Source organism: Austrofundulus limnaeus, unplaced genomic scaffold (assembly GCF_001266775.1).
Source record: "Austrofundulus limnaeus strain Quisiro unplaced genomic scaffold, Austrofundulus_limnaeus-1.0 Scaffold1072, whole genome shotgun sequence".
NCBI classification, from domain to species: Eukaryota; Metazoa; Chordata; class Actinopteri; order Cyprinodontiformes; family Rivulidae; genus Austrofundulus; species Austrofundulus limnaeus.
Genome location: NW_013953474.1, coordinates 21,368 through 40,173, shown reverse-complemented (window position 1 = coordinate 40,173; position 18,806 = coordinate 21,368). Strand labels below are relative to the sequence as shown.

The 18,806-nt window shown below is 41.9% G+C and overlaps 2 protein-coding genes across 2 annotated transcripts; both read left to right on the top strand.

Moving 5' to 3' along the window:
* The first annotated feature begins 434 nt into the window (after positions 1–434).
* On the top strand, positions 435–6,237 carry dclk3 (doublecortin-like kinase 3). Its single transcript, XM_014030499.1, has 7 exons — positions 435–783; positions 1,538–1,743; positions 2,397–2,528; positions 2,642–3,778; positions 3,867–3,999; positions 4,812–4,979; positions 5,061–6,237. The coding sequence occupies exons 1-7, from the start codon at positions 717–719 to the stop codon at positions 5,657–5,659; spliced, it is 2,442 nt and encodes an 813-aa protein (XP_013885953.1). The 5' UTR covers positions 435–716; the 3' UTR covers positions 5,660–6,237.
* A 1,270-nt stretch (positions 6,238–7,507) lies between these two features.
* Positions 7,508–18,195, top strand: zftraf1 (zinc finger TRAF-type containing 1). Its single transcript, XM_014030498.1, has 6 exons — positions 7,508–8,532; positions 9,300–9,394; positions 12,080–12,223; positions 12,952–13,163; positions 13,254–13,432; positions 15,548–18,195. The coding sequence occupies exons 1-6, from the start codon at positions 8,239–8,241 to the stop codon at positions 15,758–15,760; spliced, it is 1,137 nt and encodes a 378-aa protein (XP_013885952.1). The 5' UTR covers positions 7,508–8,238; the 3' UTR covers positions 15,761–18,195.
* Positions 18,196–18,806: the final 611 nt, after the last annotated feature.

Below are 18,806 nucleotides of genomic sequence, written 5' to 3'. Positions count from 1 at the left end.
ACCCTTGATTCACGGAGCTCGAATATCGAATATCCAACTTGAAACTAACTTCACTGCGGTGTTTTCCAGAGCTTTAGTTTTATCGTTGAATAGAAATCGTCGATAGAAATTTAGCTTTCATCTGTTTAGAAGATTTGTTTTAATATGTAACTCCTCCTGCGATATTATGCCAAATTAAACAATAAAAAACGCAACATTAGAAATGTACATGAGATTTTATTGTGTAAATAGCATTTAAATCTTACCTCTGTGTCGTTTGTCCCTCAGTAGCCTACTTTCCAGTTTAGTTGGCACAGGTTAGCTAGTCCTCAGAGAGAATGGGTCGTTTCCGGTTGTAAGGGTTAAAAATAATTAGTCATTAAACATAATAAAAACAGTTCTCATTAACTACATTACTCAATTAGCTAATAAAAATAAAAGCACAAGAGTCATTTCCAGATAATTAACAAAACAATTATTTAGGAATAAATCTAATTATTGTTTTATTTATGTATATTTTATTTTGATAAGGACGTCGCACAACTTCCGGTGGATTGTATTTCCTGTTCCAGCTTGAGCTCTCTCCATGGCAACCAGAGTAGCCACACGGTTATCACATCCCGTTACTTTCTCTGGAAGCTAGGAGCCGAGAGTTATTCAGCAGCGACTCAAAGATAGAAGAACATTAAAATATTAGTGATCATTGTTTTAAATGTTGAACAAAAGAGTTTAGATAAATGACGTCCTCACAAAAAGCCCGGTTTGGAAGCGAAGCGGCGCGAAACACTAAATGGAGAATGGCAGGTGAGTTACATTGGAGTGATTTTTTTTAAATAAATTTATCTCTAATTTGTTAACTATTACAAATAAAACTTTTTATAGCAGCTTGAAGGATATGAAGCTATGATAGGCTTTGTTAGCTTATCATTTTGGGATTATTAAGAAGATCCTGTTAGCTTCCTGACACACTTTGTTTGTCTGGCAACAGCTGGCTCTTTATGAGACGCTGAAGCTTTAAGACATGGACCTCTGAAAACCTTTTGTGTATTGTCTCTCACTCATACAAAGACCTTTGTGTCCTATATTATCACATGTGTGTGGAAACAAACAACAAGAAACAAAAGCAGAGTGGACACAGAAAGCATCTCCCTTTCTTCTTTTGTTAGAAAGTGAAACGTCAAAGATGCTGCTGTGTTCCTCTGAGGCTCCATTAATCATGCAGATCCAGCTGAAGAAGCTTTTGTTGTGGTGTGTGTGTTGGTGAGGGGTTTTCATGACTTAAGGAAACCTAAATAATTCAACCAGTACGACATGGTGATTGAAGAATCTCAAATGGCCCTTGCACTCTGTGTGATGGAAAACGCTCAAATCTGATCAGCCGGATTTGTTTTCACACTCCTGCACACACACACACACACACATTGAGGATGAGGAACTGGTGTTGTGTTACTTATGAGCTTTGTGTAGAAGTCTGTAAGAAATCCATCGCTGAGGCAGTTGCTTCACTTTCACTAATTCCACTCCTGTCTTTTGTTTCTTCCCTTTCCCGTTGCTTCAGCTCCCTCTGACCCACCGCCGAAGCGTCCTGGTGCGGCCCCCCAGCCTTGGCCCGTCCGCCCCCAACTTGCAGAGCGCGCCCACGGGTCCCACYCCACTCCTCTTCCTCACCTGCCTCTCTTCCACACCCGCCATGCAGAGGAGAGCGCRGAGCGGCCTCGCTTGGTCACTATCGTCCGACCGAGTGGCCAAAGTGAACTACGGAAGGTGATTTTAAACAAACCAGCATTTCATTTATTCAGTTATCACATTAAAGTGCCTGCGACATCACATTTTTGTAACAAATGTGAATGCATTTTTGGAAAGATAACATTCATTTTATATTGCAAAACAAATTTCACGCCGTTGAGATGAACGCTTGTTGAGATATTTGCATGTGAAGAAACAGGAAGTGATGTCAAAGGGGAATGTCTGCATGTAAACAGAGTGATGCTACAGTAATTAGAGAATAATTTTATGTTCTTTTAGAATATTTTGAGTCACCATCAGAGTTGAAAAAGAGTTTAAATAAGATTGTTTCAATAAACAAAGACCAGAGAGTTTCTTCCCTTTTGATGTCACTTCCTGTTTCACTTTGGCTAAGCCAAATTCAAGACAAAATATGCCAGTTATGAGACAAAACAGGTAAAATCATGTGTATTATGCAAATTTTCTTAAATATAAATATGTTTTCTTTGACTTTTTGTATTTGAAGGACAAGCATGTCACAGGCCCTGAAACAGCAGGAAAAAAAACAGACAGCTTGAACCGATTAGCATCAGTTGACCCGTTAACCAGCCAGCAACATCAGACAGAACCATTTTATTTTGTATCTAATACTTTTATGTCTTAAAAGGATGTTTGTCTCCTTTGTTCACAAGGTCACTGTGCTGTTGAACCGAAGGGGCGTCGTGTCCTTTGAGCAGCTGCTGTTGGACATCTCAGAGGCGTTGGGGTTTCCACGCTGGCACAGAGGAAGAGTCACACGTCTGTACACGACTCACGCACGAGAGGTGAGGCCAAACTGGGACTGTGTTAACTCTTTAAACCCCTTCACTCAACTTTACAGTCAGAAACTTTGGGGTCCAGATTAATGCTTAAGCCCTTTTTTGTCTTTCCGTCCAAGGTTAAGGGCGTGTGTGATTTCTTCCGTGGCGAAGTAGCCTTCCTGGCTCTCGGTAAGGCTCGTCCTGAGCTGAGCAGCGTGCAGGACGCTCTGGAGGAACTGTTTCCAGAGCACTCGCATTATCGTGTCAGTGTGCTGCGAGCCTGGGAGAAGAAGCTCCGGCCAGTGCCAAACAAAGCTGCCAAGGCTGACAGTGGCTACGGCGAGGGGACCGACAGCGGCGGGYCCAACCACGAGACACGCCGGGACACGGATCCAAACGTCAAGAATCGTGATGGTGCAGAACATACAGCCACGCATCAGCAAGACAGCTACAGTCCCAACCCCCAGAAGTCGTACAAAAAGAGTTTGTGTGGAAAACCTGCTCACCTTCCCAACAACCTGCAGAYGTTACGTGTGAGAGGAGGAGTCAAAGAGCAGCCTTCTGGTTCTGATGCGTTTAGAGACACGGGGACACCTTCTCCCATACTGTGTGAGAACTGCTTGGCAAGAAGGGCGAAACATGCAGGTCCAGAACTGATGYGCACCCTGTCAGGACGGGTCCCCCTCCCTCCTGTGTTGAAGAAACCAAAAGAAAGTTCTCAACAGGAAGRGAAAKGGTCSGCTGTCCGTATCAACCCTCCACCTCCTCGGCCAATCAGAAGAGACGGGGAGAGGAGTTTGATGCAGCTACCACCTCTGGCTCCAGCTCACGCAGACGCTCCTCCCTCAGACGACGGCGACCTCACCTCGTCGGACGTCGAGCGCCTCTACGAAATCGGACGCGTGATCGGCGACGGGAACTTCGCCGTGGTGAGAGAGTGTCGCKGACGGGGCGACGGCCGAGCCTTCGCCGTGAAGATCGTCGAGCGCTCCAAGCTGGTCGGCCGCGAGCACATGATGCAGAACGAGCTGAGCCTCCTGGCCAGTCTGTGTCATCCTCGGATAGTGCGGCTGCTGGCGCACCATCACACCTGCACGCACTCCTACCTGGTGATGGAGCTGGTGAGTGGAGGGGATCTGTTCGAGACCATCAGCCAAAGGGGGAAGTTTCCAGAAGCTGAGGCGGGACTGATGGTGTCAGATGTGAGCGACGCGCTGAATTACATCCACTGTAGGAGCATCGTCCACAGAGACCTCAAACCAGAGAACCTACTGGTGGGTGAAAGGGTAGATTTATATCTGGAACTCACTATCCTCTTTGGGTCTGCGGTAAAGGTTTATTACATGTTTATTCTTTACTCAGATCGAGAAAGTTACTGCTGCCATCTGTCGCCTGAAGCTGGGAGACTTTGGTCTCGCCATGGTTGTGACTGAACCCGTCTTCACCATATGTGGCACACCGACGTATGTAGCCCCAGAGATCCTGCGTGAGACAGGTGAGGGCTTTTAGGAGACTCCAGGCTTAGATGGCTAGGACTCTGCCAGTTTTACAGACACTGAGCTAAAAATGTGGTGTGGTAGTAGCTGAGGGTCATCCGTAACCACAGGTCTATAAAGTACTTGGAAAAAAATAACAAAGTAAAAGTAAAGATACCTTAGCAGAAAATGACTTTGGTAAAAAATAAATGTCACTGATGAGAAAACTACTTAAGTAAAAGTCATAAATCTGTTCACAAAAATTGGGAAAGTAGAAGTAAAYGTACTTTTTCATGCTCTCTAACAAATAAACTGAACCAAGCTGGCTCCACAAAAACAAGTTGAGTAAATTGGTCAATTTCTTTAAAAGAAGATATCGCCTCAAATTTACTCTACTGGGTCTAATGGAAATAGAAGACATGATTTAATTGAGTAAATTCAACACTTAATTTTTTTAGAGCACATAAACATCTCCTTTCATGATGAGTTCAGACAGATTTAATTTATAACAACTAGGTGTTAAAATTTAAAGTAAAGAAGTAAAAGTATCATTTTTAGGTTTTAAAAGTAACAAAATAAAAGTAAAAGTCAGCATTTAAAAAAAATAATTGGTAAAATTACAAATCCTTAAAAAAGTTAAGTACTGTAAAAAGTAAATGTACTTAGTTACTATAAAACTCTGTCCGTAACACACTGTTTGAGCGCTAACACATCTTGCAAAACTGTCTCCATTCCTTCTCAGATTTTAGATTAAAGCTCTAGCATGACTATTTCAAAGATGAGTCGGCTTTTTGTCTTGTTTTGAAAAGATTTATTAATATTTACCCACCAGGTTATGGTGTAGCAGTGGATGTGTGGGCTCTGGGTGTGATTCTTTACATCCTACTGTGTGGCTTCGCRCCATTTCGAAGTCGGGACAGAGACCAGGAAGAGCTCTTCAAGTTAATAAAACAAGCACAGCTTCACTTTCCATCCCCTTACTGGGACTCCATCTCAGAGGGTAAGACAAACAGAACTGTCACAAATATTCACACATACCTTTACATATGTGTTGTTTGTGTGTCTTCCTGTGGGTGTGTAGAAGCTAAAAGCCTCGTCAGATCTCTGCTTCAACCGGATCCCGCTGTGAGGCTGACGGCGGAGCAAACCCTCCAGCACAAGTGGGCGAAAACGATGGCTTCAATATGCAGGCAGAGGGCGCTCACAGACAAAACTCAGGCTTCAGAAGAGCCACAGAGGGTTCAAAGACCTGCTCAGACAGATGCAGCAGAGTCACTAACAGACAGAACAGCAGGACGCTGCGGCAGCAAGGACAAAATCACTCTCAGGAGAAACGATGAGCTCACAGCAAGAGGAAAAGATGAGACTAAACCACAAAACAAAGGTAGTCAAGACAAACTTCCTTTAACCTCTGGAGAGCAGCAGAAAACACAGGATCCAGGTCCCAGGCTGCCAATAACTGAGCCCGGTGACCTTATTCATTGTGCTTTGTCTGCAACCCAAACCAAGTCATCACTCCCAGAATCAAAACCCAACACCAAACCGGAGTCACCTTCAGATTCACCTGCTTCACGCAAAACCAGCACTCCAAACCAGAGCAGGTCACTCAGCTCAACTCCACACATCGTCCAAACCAGCTCAGACTCTCCTTCACCAGCACTACAGCTGCCGCCCTCCTAAAACACCCCGCTGAGAACCCTAACGAGGAAAACCGTCAGTCCTTTTGTCTCTGTGGACAATACCTCCCAATTCTTAGCAGCTGAATCATCACATAACTAAACTATCTATCTTTTGTAGATTCAAATATCAAGTCACCTATTGGGAAGGTTCTGTTATGTAGCAGTAAGAACGAACACTCGTGCTTTTTAAAAAAAACTTTAAGCTGTCACTTTCTAAAAGTCTGACACAGTTTATTATATACTTCTAACCTAAAGTATCAGCAACTTTTCCAGCTCCTGTAATAAATGCTCATGCATCGTACTTGACTGTTTATTTTTATGAGGTTGTTTTTGTCGACACGCTGCAGCTGATTAGATTTACTCTTAATGGCAATCTGCAGCGGCGTCTGCAAATCAAAGTGTTGTGAGATCCTGTGACAAGTGTTGCTCAACACTGAGGCTGGTGTGAGACCACAGCTCCTGGGTACACTGCATTTCTGAGGGGGGTATCTCTCCCTCGCCGTGCCACACAGGCCAAATAAAGCATATCTTTGCAACCAATAGGGGTGGTTAATCCTGTCCCTTCCTCCCTCTGGACTGCAGACAGCTGACCGTGACATCCTGCCCCACCCAGCCTAAAGTATTCTCCCCACCCCACCATCTCCTCCCTGTTTGTACCCGTTCCCAGGCTTTGTGGCTTTGAAAGCCATGTGCTGAGTCTGGGCCACTGATGGGTTAACAGACAAAATGCTTTTGAACCAGTATCAGTGGCACAGGCCAAGCGTAATTAAGGCGTTTCATAATTGCCGTTTTTCTATTTAAATTATTTATGCTTTCACACGCACACACACACACACACACACACACACACACACACACNCACACACACACACACACACACACACACACACACACACACACACACACACACACACAGAGGATTCCTTCAAAACAGCTGAACCACTTTTATAGACTGCAGCAGCCGCACCATAGAGGGCAGTTCATGTACCACAGACTATAGGTAGTTTTTGAAGTTTTACTTTTACTATTACACATTAGTTACAGGTTATTTACTTAAAGGTATTTTATTAGAACCAATTCTGTTACAGCTAAGACCTGCTATTAAAGTCTTACTTGAACAAAATTTATAGAAAATTAGAAAAATGTGAAGATAACTGGTGACTGGTGTATGTTAAACAAAACATCTGTTTAATAAGGCCTTATATATATATCCCTGTTGTGATCAGTTYTAGTAAACCTTGTAATTAAATTATTGGTAATGCTTATTTTCACCATAAGTTTATTTATTAATTTGCTAAAAAGCTCACGTCAATGCGAAAATAACTCAACCCAGAGCATAAATAAAAAAACTGTTTTAAAGCCACTAGGGAAAATTTAAATATTTTAAATGTTCACAAAAGTGTTGTTCTATATTTTATCTGTCAATTAAATAATTAACTAATCGTTTTAGATGTAATTTTATGAACTGTTTGGATAGTTTTATTGATAAGAAAACACTTATAACTCCCTCATAAATTTAATCACAAAATAACCTTATTTTTACAGCTACAGCTAAATGTACAGAGCATCTATGCATTTTGATGTCAAAATACAAAAAGCTACTGTAAATATGCTTCAACACGTTTTAAAAACTAAATTCATACAAAAAATTGATATAAGGAACATGTCCATAAAAATGTATCAGAATTTATTTGAGTTTGCGCATAAAGGAACATCAGGTTCTGCCATCTTTTTTAAAGCGGACCAGCAGGTGCTCAGCGCGCATGCGCGTTTCGAAGTCTTTAAATACCCCAAGTCATCTGGCAAAACAAAACATTCTGCTGTCAGCCAATTTACGGCTGAAGCCAAGCAGATAAAAGCGAGCAGAGCCGCCGTGATGCTGGCGAAATGTTTACTTTTCAATACGTAACTTTTATCTGGAGTCACCGTTTAACGAGCCTTTTCGAGTAAATTCAAGGCTGTGTAAAGGAAGGGGGGGGTGACGGTCAGGGGGGGAAAATACAAAACAAAACAAAGATGGCTGTGTAACCAGAAAGAAACAAAACTCCCCTGTTAGCTTTAATCATCGACACTTCCCGTGGTTCCCGTGGACAGTGAGCCGGTACCGGAGAGGGGAGCAGCCGAACTGGGCCGCTGGCGCACGTCGGTACCTGCTGTCGTTCGCGAATAACGGCGTCGAGTTGCAGCTGAGTTGTTTTTGTTCTGCCTGGGCTCAGGGAGAGGACCGCTGCTGTATTTGTGTCAACGTAGCTAGTCTGCTAGCCTCGCTGTAAGTCAACTAAACTAGTCAACGTTCACCTGTTTGTTAGCGACTAGTACATTCTGCACATGMTCGCGTTATTACGTGACAACTGGTTTGTTAAAATTTAAATGTTTGGGGTTTTATTTTTGATAAGTTAGCCTCCGTTCCGTCCTGACAACCTGCTTCCTGAAAGTGTTAGCTTAGCTAGTTAGCTCTCCGTGTCAGCTGACCGTTATAGCTCGACAGGTTGCAACTGAGCTAACCGTGCTAACATTTCGGGCTCAGCCTGGTCGGGCCGAGTGGAAAAAAAAAAAAAAAACAGGACTTTTCTACACGACATGTCTTCACTGGAGGAAAGGGACGTGGGCGTTGCGGCTGCCCCAGGCTCCTCCTCGGCCGGCCTGGGGGTCGGAGCCGTGGGGGCAGCGGTGGAGGCTGCGGCCGGGGTCGCGGCCATGCAGGAGGACGTCGGGATACGGCGAGGAGGAGAGGGGCCCGAGGCTGACCCGGACGAGCCGCCCAAGAAGAGGGTGAAAATACCCGAGGGAGAGTCAGGAAAGCTGGAGGAGAGACTGTACTCAGTGCTGTGCTGCACCGTGTGCCTAGACTTGCCCAAGGCGTCTGTTTACCAGGTAAAAGTGGCGTCAATCACAACCTCTCCCCCCTCCTCAATAACCCTTAACTCGGTCAAACATCAGCTGAAACACTTTGTACAAACCCCCCAAACCACGAGGCCACCTGTTGAATGTGTTGGCCAGTTCAATTTACTGTTAGTGATCCAACACACAGCCTCCAGCAAAGTGAAGCCATGAGGCTGAGAGGCAGACGCACTGGGCCAGGTGGTCTGCAGTTCTGGCTCAAGTTTATAACACTACTGTAAAATATCCTCAACAAAACCACATCCCTCCCCAAAACCCCCACATACCAACTTCACCTGAGCTCCAGCTGCTCCAACACATGAGCACTGATCACAGCCTTTATGAATAATATTTTGCACTTATATACGCTTGTAATTAATACATCCTTTCCTGCAAAAGTGCCTTCTTAAAATGTAACTTTGCGTTTATGTTTGCAAGTTGCAGAGAAACCTCTTGTAGGACCCTGATTTTAATTTTATCATAATCAAAAATAAACTGGATTTAGGAACTCGCATGTCTAATATTGTCAACTCTGAACATGTTTTTGTATAAATATACCAGTGTAGCCTTAATAGTCCCATTTTCCCAGGTTATCCTTAAGCACCTAATAGTAAACAGTTTAAGTAGTAAATACATGCTTGTAACAATTGCCGCTAACACATTTTCTCCATGTTCTCGTCTGGTTTGCCCACTTATCATCCTCAGTAATGATGTTTTCCTTTTCCCCTGAGCCCTCACTTTATTGATGTTTTTTGCCACAGTGTACCAATGGACATCTGATGTGTGCTGGCTGTTTTATCCACCTCCTGGCTGACTCCCGACTTAAGGAAGAGCAGGCCACGTGTCCCAACTGCAGGTAAACCAAACTGCCCAGAGCGGGACATAAAAACACAAACAAGTAGATCCTTAAAACAGGGTAATACACAGACGAGTGTTTAGGTGGATTGGAACAAAAAGACAATGTTTTTATGTGTTATTTCATCTCATTTATTGAAAAGGACAATTCACGTTAATCAAAAATGCACCGGAATTAGCACAACAGCTAAATTTCATCTGTTGTCTTGAGCAGATAAAAAAAGCAGTTCTTAAACAKGTTCATAAAACAAATACAATTGATTAATATAGTTCAACAAAARACACAAACATCACACACCACAAATTACAGTCGAAATAGATCTATTTTACAAATGAATACATTGGTTTATTAATATTATTAGTATAAAAACCATTAAGATGCATAAAAAGGAGTAAAATATGTATGAATTTGTGTTTCCAGATTCTGTTCCTTTTTTGTTTTTTCTAAGAGGTAAAAAAATCTGCACTTGAAGGGCAAACATAATGTAGAACATAACAATAATTTGTGCTAGGCAGAAACCTTTAAAAGTAATATTACATGCATGCCCTTCTGTTGAATATTGAGCCACAAATTACTTCACTCCAGACTTTTTAAATTACATTTTGATCATCCTGATATGAGAGGGTCCAGAGTTATGGTTTTATTTGTTTTGCTAATCAAGACGTTTCTGGAAAATCAGTCTGGATTCTATTTTAGTGTATTTTAATGAGAATTTCTAAAGAGGAAACCTCAAACCATATTTGTATGTTGGTACTTCCCTGTTTGATTTGAAAAAAAAAAAAGCTCAGTTGTGCAAAAAAAAGAAGCAAAACATGTTTTTTTTTCCTGCTCAAAATTGTTGTTGGTACTCCTCAGAAAAGTGCTTCGAAATATTCTTTAGAATTAAATGTTGGACCTTTTCTTGAAGTGACCAACAAATAAAGGATTTATTCACAATTTTAAAAAAAACAATCAATGTAATAATATATCTCGTTACATTACTGCTACTTAACCCTCAGTTCAAAGTAACAGCTCACACTACATTTACAACATGTTTGTTTACAGTCGTAACTTTATCTAGCCATGAAACAGATAAAACATTTTTAAATGACAAAAAATGCACTTTACATGTTTTTAATGCAGAACAGAAGAGCACACATCTCTGGTTAATTAGAGTAGTAATTTTAAAGGAGACATATCATGTTTTTAAATCCTTCTTTTTCACATTTAAATCCTTCAGTTGGGGTCTATATAAAGTGGAACTGCAACTCTTTGGTCTGAATTCCTCTTTATTGTATCTCCACAACTCTTTTCTGAGGTGTGTCTCAGATTAACACGTTTTGAGGCTGTCTCTTTGAATCCAAATGAGGCACTACACACCCCGCCCCCTCCAGCTTCCAGAGCGGTTCATTCTAGTTTGATAGAGGGGGTTACAACGGCTGAAAACATTGATTTTGCATGACATGTCCCCTGTAAAATGTTGCTTCATGGTCAGACCCTTCGAAGCCTCTGTCTCCATCCAGGTCTCTGGAACACTCTCCAACTGTCCCTTTACTCCACTGACTCTTTTAAGAAACATCTAAAGGCATTTTTATTCAGACAGGCTTTTAGTTAAGCTTATTTTTCTGTTTCTTTAAACGAACAGAGAACCAATCTACTGTTTTTAGTTATTTTGCTCTCTGTGAAGCACTTTGTGTTTGTGACAGGTGTTATAAATAAAGTTATTAGTCAGGTCAAAAAAGTTATGAAAATATTTAGTAAGTAAAGCAGCTTAGTCTCCCAGCTGGGGCATGTCCTTATTAATAAATGTGCTGAAATTCCTCCAGTTCAGTAAGAAACTGAGTAATGTATTTATTTTGAATCATTTGCCAAGAGCAACGATTTTGACAACTAAATATCTGCAGTATCTTATAATTTATATATAATAAAAGATCAGACATAGTTTGGTTTCAGTTTCTCTCGTGACATTTTTAGGATAAAGTGCAACAAAGACAGACATAAAGAAAAGTTGATGCTAAAATGAAAATTATCGGTTACATGAAAGCTTTGGCTTTACTTTTATTGATGATGAGGAGGAGAAGGAGGAAGAGATGAGCAGTGGCTAAAAAAAGCGTGTTCATAATGTCCTCTGAGTTTGGAGGTTTTAAAGCGCTCCCACACAACTTTCAGGTTGACTTTAGAGTAAAGTAGGGAGCTGTTTGACAGGTTGTTGGCGTGTTGGGAAGAGCTGCACCAAGATTCAAATAAGAAAACCAAATTATTTTAGCCCAAAGCTGCACACCTGAACCTCAGCTCACTGTAGCACAAAACCTGCCTTTATTTTATTTTTAACCTTTATTTCAACAGGCAAAACATTAAGAAGAGTTTCTTATTTACAATGAGAGTGCAAAAACACTTAAAACACTTAAAAATGGGAAGATGGGGAAGGGGAAACAACATAAACAGTACATAAAACATAAAAAATGAACGGTGCATTCATTGCCCGCTGCTGTGCTAAAGTCTAAATTTAAAAACAATTTACCCGTCCACTTATAATCAACAAAAATAACTTCATAGTTTGCACTTTTCCATTCAAGATCCGCTGAAATTTACCTCAATCAATGTCAAATTTTCCATCTCCCGGCTGGACTGGTACAAACAAACAGAGTGAGCCCTCATCTATTAAACGCACCGCCGTGTGAATCATTGTTTTGTGTGTTTGCGTAGGTGTGAGATCAGCAAGAACTTGTGCTGCAGGAATCTGGCGGTGGAGAAGGCCGTCAGCGAGCTGCCGACAGAATGTACCTTCTGCCTAAAACAGTTCCCTCGCTCCAGCCTGGAGAGACARCAGAAGGAGGAGTGCCAAGACAGGTTTCATGTCCCACACTCAAAGAAAACTGTTTTATGGTTTTGTTTTGTTTTAAAAGTGAGAAAAGTCTCCCCAAACTAAACAAAGGTTTCCAAACATTAAGATCAACACACAGTATAAATATATGTATATATATATGTTTGTGATTAATTTGGAGAWGGAGGAGGAATCACTTATAGTCATGCTGAAATCCTATGGGGTTGTTTCTCTGGCAACAGGTGACCCTGCCTTGCGCCTGTGTTAGTGTTGCTATGACAGCAGCCGCGGCAGGTGTTTTTATTTTTTTATTTTTGGTAAGGTCAGACAGAAACCTGGAGGCGGAYAAGTTGTTCTCGGGAAGAGCAGTCATTTGGATTTAAACTCTGTATAATTTTCATTGTATTATACAGTGAAAGGTGGAAAGAGCTGCTTTAATTATCTTTGCTGCTCTGCAGTGGATAAAGAGTACCTCTCATGCTGCGCACACCTCTCTTTACTTCACTGAAACAACAAGTAGTCTTTGAAAAATCACCTCTAGATGATGTATGTTTTATTAATTCACTGTCTCTTTCATCCGATGTTGGTTTTCCGTGAGCATGAATTCGTTCCAGTTCACATCCTCGGCTAATTACTACCCTCCGAGTCATCCCGTCTTCATCGCAGGGCGCCTCCGCGAGAAAGGATGTAATTTATACGAAGCGGCGTCTTCGCTTCCTTTGTCTCTAACGACATCTCGCCGTTACGCTTCCAGGGTGACGCAGTGTAAGTACAAGAGGATCGGCTGCCCCTGGCAAGGCCCGTTTCACGAGCTGCCGGCGCACGAAGGCGAGTGCTCCCACCCGACRAAGACCGGCACGGAGCTGATGGGAATACTGGGAGAGATGGACCAGAACCACCGTCGAGACATGCAGCTCTACAACAGCATCTTCGGCCTGTTGTGCTATGAAAAGATTGGCTTCACGGGTACTGATAAATCCTGAGCCGTAAAATCATCTTGATGTAAAAAAGTTTCACTTGACTTTTCCGTTCTCTCCACAACCTCTCGGCCCTCAGAGGTGCAGTTCAGGCCGTACCGCACCGACGACTTCATCACCCGCCTGTACTACGAGACGCCACGTTTCACGGTTCTCAACCAGACGTGGGTGCTGAAGGCCCGCGTCAACGACTTCGAGCGCAACCCCAACCTCTCCTGCAAGCGCACGCTCTCCTTCCAGCTCATCCTGAAGAGCAAGGTAMGCTTCTGTTCCGCCAGGACTATTTTTAGGTTCCTGCTTGTCGACGGAAACTCAGGCTCCGTGTTTCATCACTTTTCTTTAAGTCGACTAAATTTAAACTGAGATCAAATGTTTTCAAATGAACTCTGACAATTTGAGTTGCGGCTGTCATCAAAGAAGCCTCATTAATTATGACTGGACGATCACAATTATGTGAGGACATCTCAGATATTACACAAGTGTTACTTATCTGTCTTAAGCCTGGTTCACACGGTTTGATTTTAAAATGGTTGATTTTCAAAACATGAAAGACCCCACGTGCTGGTTTAAAAAACATGGATAAAACCAGTTTGGTTGGACAGTAAGTGGTGTACAGCAACAGATTTCACTCACAAACATTCAGATGTCAGACAGGAAATCTGACGAGATCTCTCAAGATCAAACGTGAGTTCAGAGCAAGTAAACATGGCCGACGAGGAAGAAGCAATGTTGATCGTTCGTGGACTATTTTTAACAGAGAGAAAACAAAACAATAAGAGGTCTTTAAAGGGATCCCTGATTAGTTGTAACATTAGACTTTATTTAACAAACATAAATTTTAACTGTAAAATAAAGACTGTAAAAATACTGTAGGATGTTCAGTTTTTATCATTTTTAAACTAAAAGTTTAAAAATATATTTTAACACTGACGGAGCCATTTTATTTACACGCAAAGCATTCTGGGTAAATGATGATGTGGATAGGTCCTCGGTGAGAGGCTGCTAGCGAGCTATACCCACCCTGAAGGTTAATCTTGGACAATATCTGATGATCGACGCTTTTAAATGAAACCAGAGAGCGTTGACAGAGAGGAGAAGGTAGAAATGACTCAGCCTGTAACTGAAAATATAGATGGAGGACAACAGAGCTGCTTCATGGAAGAAGAACCTRAGCTTAGCCTGTTAGCTTTAGCGTTAGCCCTGACGCTATCACCATATATATGTGTATTAACTCAGTGCTACACATTCTCCTCTCCTCACTGAGGTCCTCCATCCACATGACAGAGAGGGGAACATAAAAATGACTCAGCCTGTAACTGAAAATATGGATGAGGACCTCAGTTTAACTTGTTTGTCAAGCTAGCACCCAGCTAATACATATAAGGCAATATAGTGTCAGCGCTAGCGTGAAGGCTAACAGGCTAAGCTGGGGTTCTTCTTCCATGAAGCAGCTCTGTTGTCCTCCATCTATATTTTCAGTTACAGGCTGAGTCATTTCTACTTTCTCCTCTCTGTCAACGCTCTCTTCATTTAAAAGAGTCGATCATCAGATATTGTCCAAGATTAACCTTCAGGGTGGATATAGCTCGCTCACACTGAGGACCTATCCACGTCATCATTTACCCAGAAAAATGGCTCCATCGTGTTAAAATATATTTATAAAAATGATAAAAACTAAGCAGCCTACAGTATTTTTACAGTCTTTATTTTATAGTTAAAATAAATGTTTATCAAATAAAGTCTAATGTTACAATTAATCAGAGATTCCTTTAACGTCCACTGAAATTTCTGGTGCTCCATGAAAGCCRTTTTTTCTTCCGTATTTTGGATTACCCTCCATGTTTCTGTCACCTCACTTTCTAATGAGCTACACGTCATGTTCAACAGGCTGCTACTCGTTTGTCCTCGGGGGACAACTCACATGCTGGGATATTGGGCCAAAGACAATCCAACATGTTGAATATCCCCGATTTGAGATCGGGGCTGTCCCGACATTCTTTTGAGCCGACGTGATCACTCGTAACACATCACACACACTGGGATACCTCATCAGATTATCTTTAGAGTCATCGTGACAGAGTGTTATGTCAGAAGGTCAAAATCAGGCCAAAAATCTGCATATTTATCTTTTGAACCCAACATTAGTGTGTGTAGAGTTAGAAAACTAAAAGCAGCAGACTTGAGGAGGTGAGTCCGTTTATTTATTTAATTAAGCAGGAGGAAATCTCCCTCCAAATGGGACGTTCACGAATCATCTGAATCTTTTAGACGTCGCTTGCTATGAGCCTTAAAATGAGGCAGACCAAGGTGTTGTGAACGTAAAACTGTATTTTCCTTTCTACATGTTGTGCGTGTGCTCCTGTGCTCCTGCAGGTGAACTCGGCCCTGGAGTGCTCCTTCCTGCTGCTGAAGGGTCCGTACGACGACGTGCGGATCAAGCCGGTCATCTACCACCACTCCTTCAGCAACGACGCCAACGAGACCGACTACGTCCCGCTGCCCATCTCCGACTCAGTGGAGTGCAACAAACTGCTGGCCGCTAAGAACATCAACCTGCGCCTGTTCATCTTCCAAGTCCAAAAATAAAAGACCTCGAGAGGAGGAGGAGAGGAGAGAGTGAAAGAAAAGAAGTGCGGTGATTGAAGACGACGATTAAAGAGACCGAACCATTGATACCTCTTAACACACACACACACAAACACACACGCTCGCACACACACATCTAATTACATTTACCTCCTTTTACAAGATAGCGAGTGTCCTTGCTGGAGAAAAGCTGAGAGTTGGTGATGGAGGGGTGAGGGGGTAACCTGTGTGGTTGTGGTTTGTGACCGACCTTTCACCTTGGGACACCCGCAGCCAAGGTTTCACACACACACACACACACACACACACACACACACACACACACACACACACACACACACACCGACCAAAGCAGGGTTTGCTGCGTGTGTTTGTCGCGTGTATCTTCTGTGTGTCTGAGAAGCAAAGCTGAAGCGACCGGAGCTCTGCCCGCATGTTGAGCTGTCCCAAAGACACGAGATAATGTGACATCAGTGACTGACTCTGCTGAGCCGCTCCAGTGCCCTGCTGTCCTTCTGTTTCCACACATAAAACAAAACAAATATTTTACGTCACACTTTGCCAGAAAAGATAAAAAAAGCAGCATCTCACCGTACCCCGCCCCCTCCTGCACACTCCTTTCTTTTTTTCTTCCTTCAAGAGGAGAGATGACTTGGCTGCATGAATATTTTAGTTCTTTGACCTCCAGTTGAGGTTTTATTGAACTTTTAACCCTAACACCAGGTTTTTTAATTATTTCTCTTAATCCCAGATATTTAAGTACCTGTGAACTTTTTATTTTTAAGTTGAGTTTTAGTGTGAGATTGGACGCCTGTGTGAATGTGTGTTAACAAATCTTACAGGTGAAACCAGATGTTTGCATACACTGTATAAAAACACAATCATTTTCTTTTAATTTAACATTAAATCAGACTAAACGTTTCCTGTTTTTYGTCAAGTAGAATCATCTAGAATCATTTCTATTTGTTAAAAGTCTGAACAATGATTTATTATGAATGTTTTTGCATTGAGACTCGTTTGTGCCCAAGTTTGAATGTTTTTTAGCTGTCTTGAGATTTTGCTTCAGTATTTCCACATAATGTTCTCTCTTGGTGAAGCACACCTGTCTTTTCTTCAGCAAAACACCCCCACATCATGATGCTGCTGCCCCCGTACTTCACAGCTCTCAGACTTGCAAGTTTCGCCACTTTTTCCTCAAAATATAAGGATTATTGTTTTATCAGACCACAGGACTGTAATTTTAATGTTGTTTTCAGAGTAACAGCTTCTTCCTCTCCAAGTGGACTTTCACTCAGAATTCCTCTGTGGATAGTAACTGTCTTACCTGCTTTGGAACCAAACCTTGTTCACAGCCTTGTGGTGTGATAACAGGATGTTCTCAAGTTATTTATAATTCTTTGAACAAACAAACCTTCAGACATGTGGAAATAGTTTATTTTGGCTGGTTTCTATTGATTTTGCCTCGATGTCACCCACAGAAGCAGTGAGTTTGAGATGTGCCTTAAAAACATTCAGATGTTGTCAACTAACCAATCAAAAGCCCTCGTCATACGAGCTTTCCCAAATTGTTTAAGAGCATAGTGCACTTGTACGTAACAAAATAATGTAATTAATCCAGCATTTAGCAAATAAAAATATTTACCTAAAACAGGACATTAGTCTGATGTAGACAGAATAAATGGTGTATGTAAACATCTGGTTTCAACAGCTGTAGCTGTGACGTCCTCCTGGACCTCCAACCGGACCCTCGTGGTTCYTTTACTAACTTTGAAATTCATCTACACTTTGAATCAACATTTAAAAAAACTTTGCGCTTTTAAATTGAAAAGTTCTAACATGATAAGTAAAATATTTTAACTTTTTTTTTAAAGTTTGCTTAACGGTTGTGTAAAAGTGAGTTTTGAGTAACAAGTTTGTGAGGAATCCATATTCTCAGATACAATCATACCAAATACATTTGATCAAGACAAAAAAAAAATCTAGAAACTGTAATTATCGTCGACCATCTGCTTTTCCTGGTGCATATTTTTAAATAAATCGAACTGGGTTTTATTAGGAAGTAATTGAGCTCCAAATAAAAATTGGGCACGCCGTGTTTTAGTGCAAAAGCTCAGATAATGAGAGTGGATCAACAGATAACTTAGACTGAGTCTGTGATCTGGAACTGTTTGTGATGATTCAGTGTGTGTGTGTGTGTGTGCTGGTTTATCTCACCTTGAGGACATGTTAGACTTACTTGAATGAAGACGAGATGATGTAACTCAAGTAGATTCTACTGTAAAGGCAAACAGCTCTCTCTCCTCCTGATCTCTACCTTTTTTTTTCTTTTTGTTTTTCTGTATTTCCGTGTTTTACTGCTTTGACTTTATGCCAGTGGACTCACTCATCTCACTATGGCTGTACATGTGCCTTTTATTAAAGATCACAGAACTGCACCGCTGCTTCTGCCTGAGTGAGTGCGTGCGGCCCCYGAACGTTTGGACCAAAATAGGCCCAGCTCTGCGAAGGCCCTTTATAAATTATGTATTCTGCAGCCGCAGTTATGAAATCTAAATTTAATCTGAGGAGGGAGGTGATGGATATGTTTCATTGAGTTTGATGGGAGMGAGTATGAATTACACAGAGTACAAAATGAATTATCCAGTGCTTGAAACAACTGCACATTGGCAGCTTATTGCTTCCACGACAGTCAAAAGTTTGGGGCGTACTGCGGCGGCGTTAGAACGTCGATGGCTCCGAGACTTTACAGCGAGCGTCTGCGGGAGCTAATTGAATTCTGGCAGAAATTTCAGCTGGATTCCGATCGTTCTGAGTGGATGTTTAGCAGAAGCTGCAGGGGTGTAAATAAAATTAGCCGCTGCTGAATTTCATTTGGCGTCTCCGGTTTCAGYAGTTGTGCCGATGTGCCCGCCGGCACACGAACGCAGCAGGGTCATCGCTGAGGAGGGAAAAAAACCTCTTTGATCATTTGAGTTAGACGTAAAAAGGTGGTGAAAACTGCGATAACGTCTACATCTTAATGTTTTATGATGAACTTCTTCACATT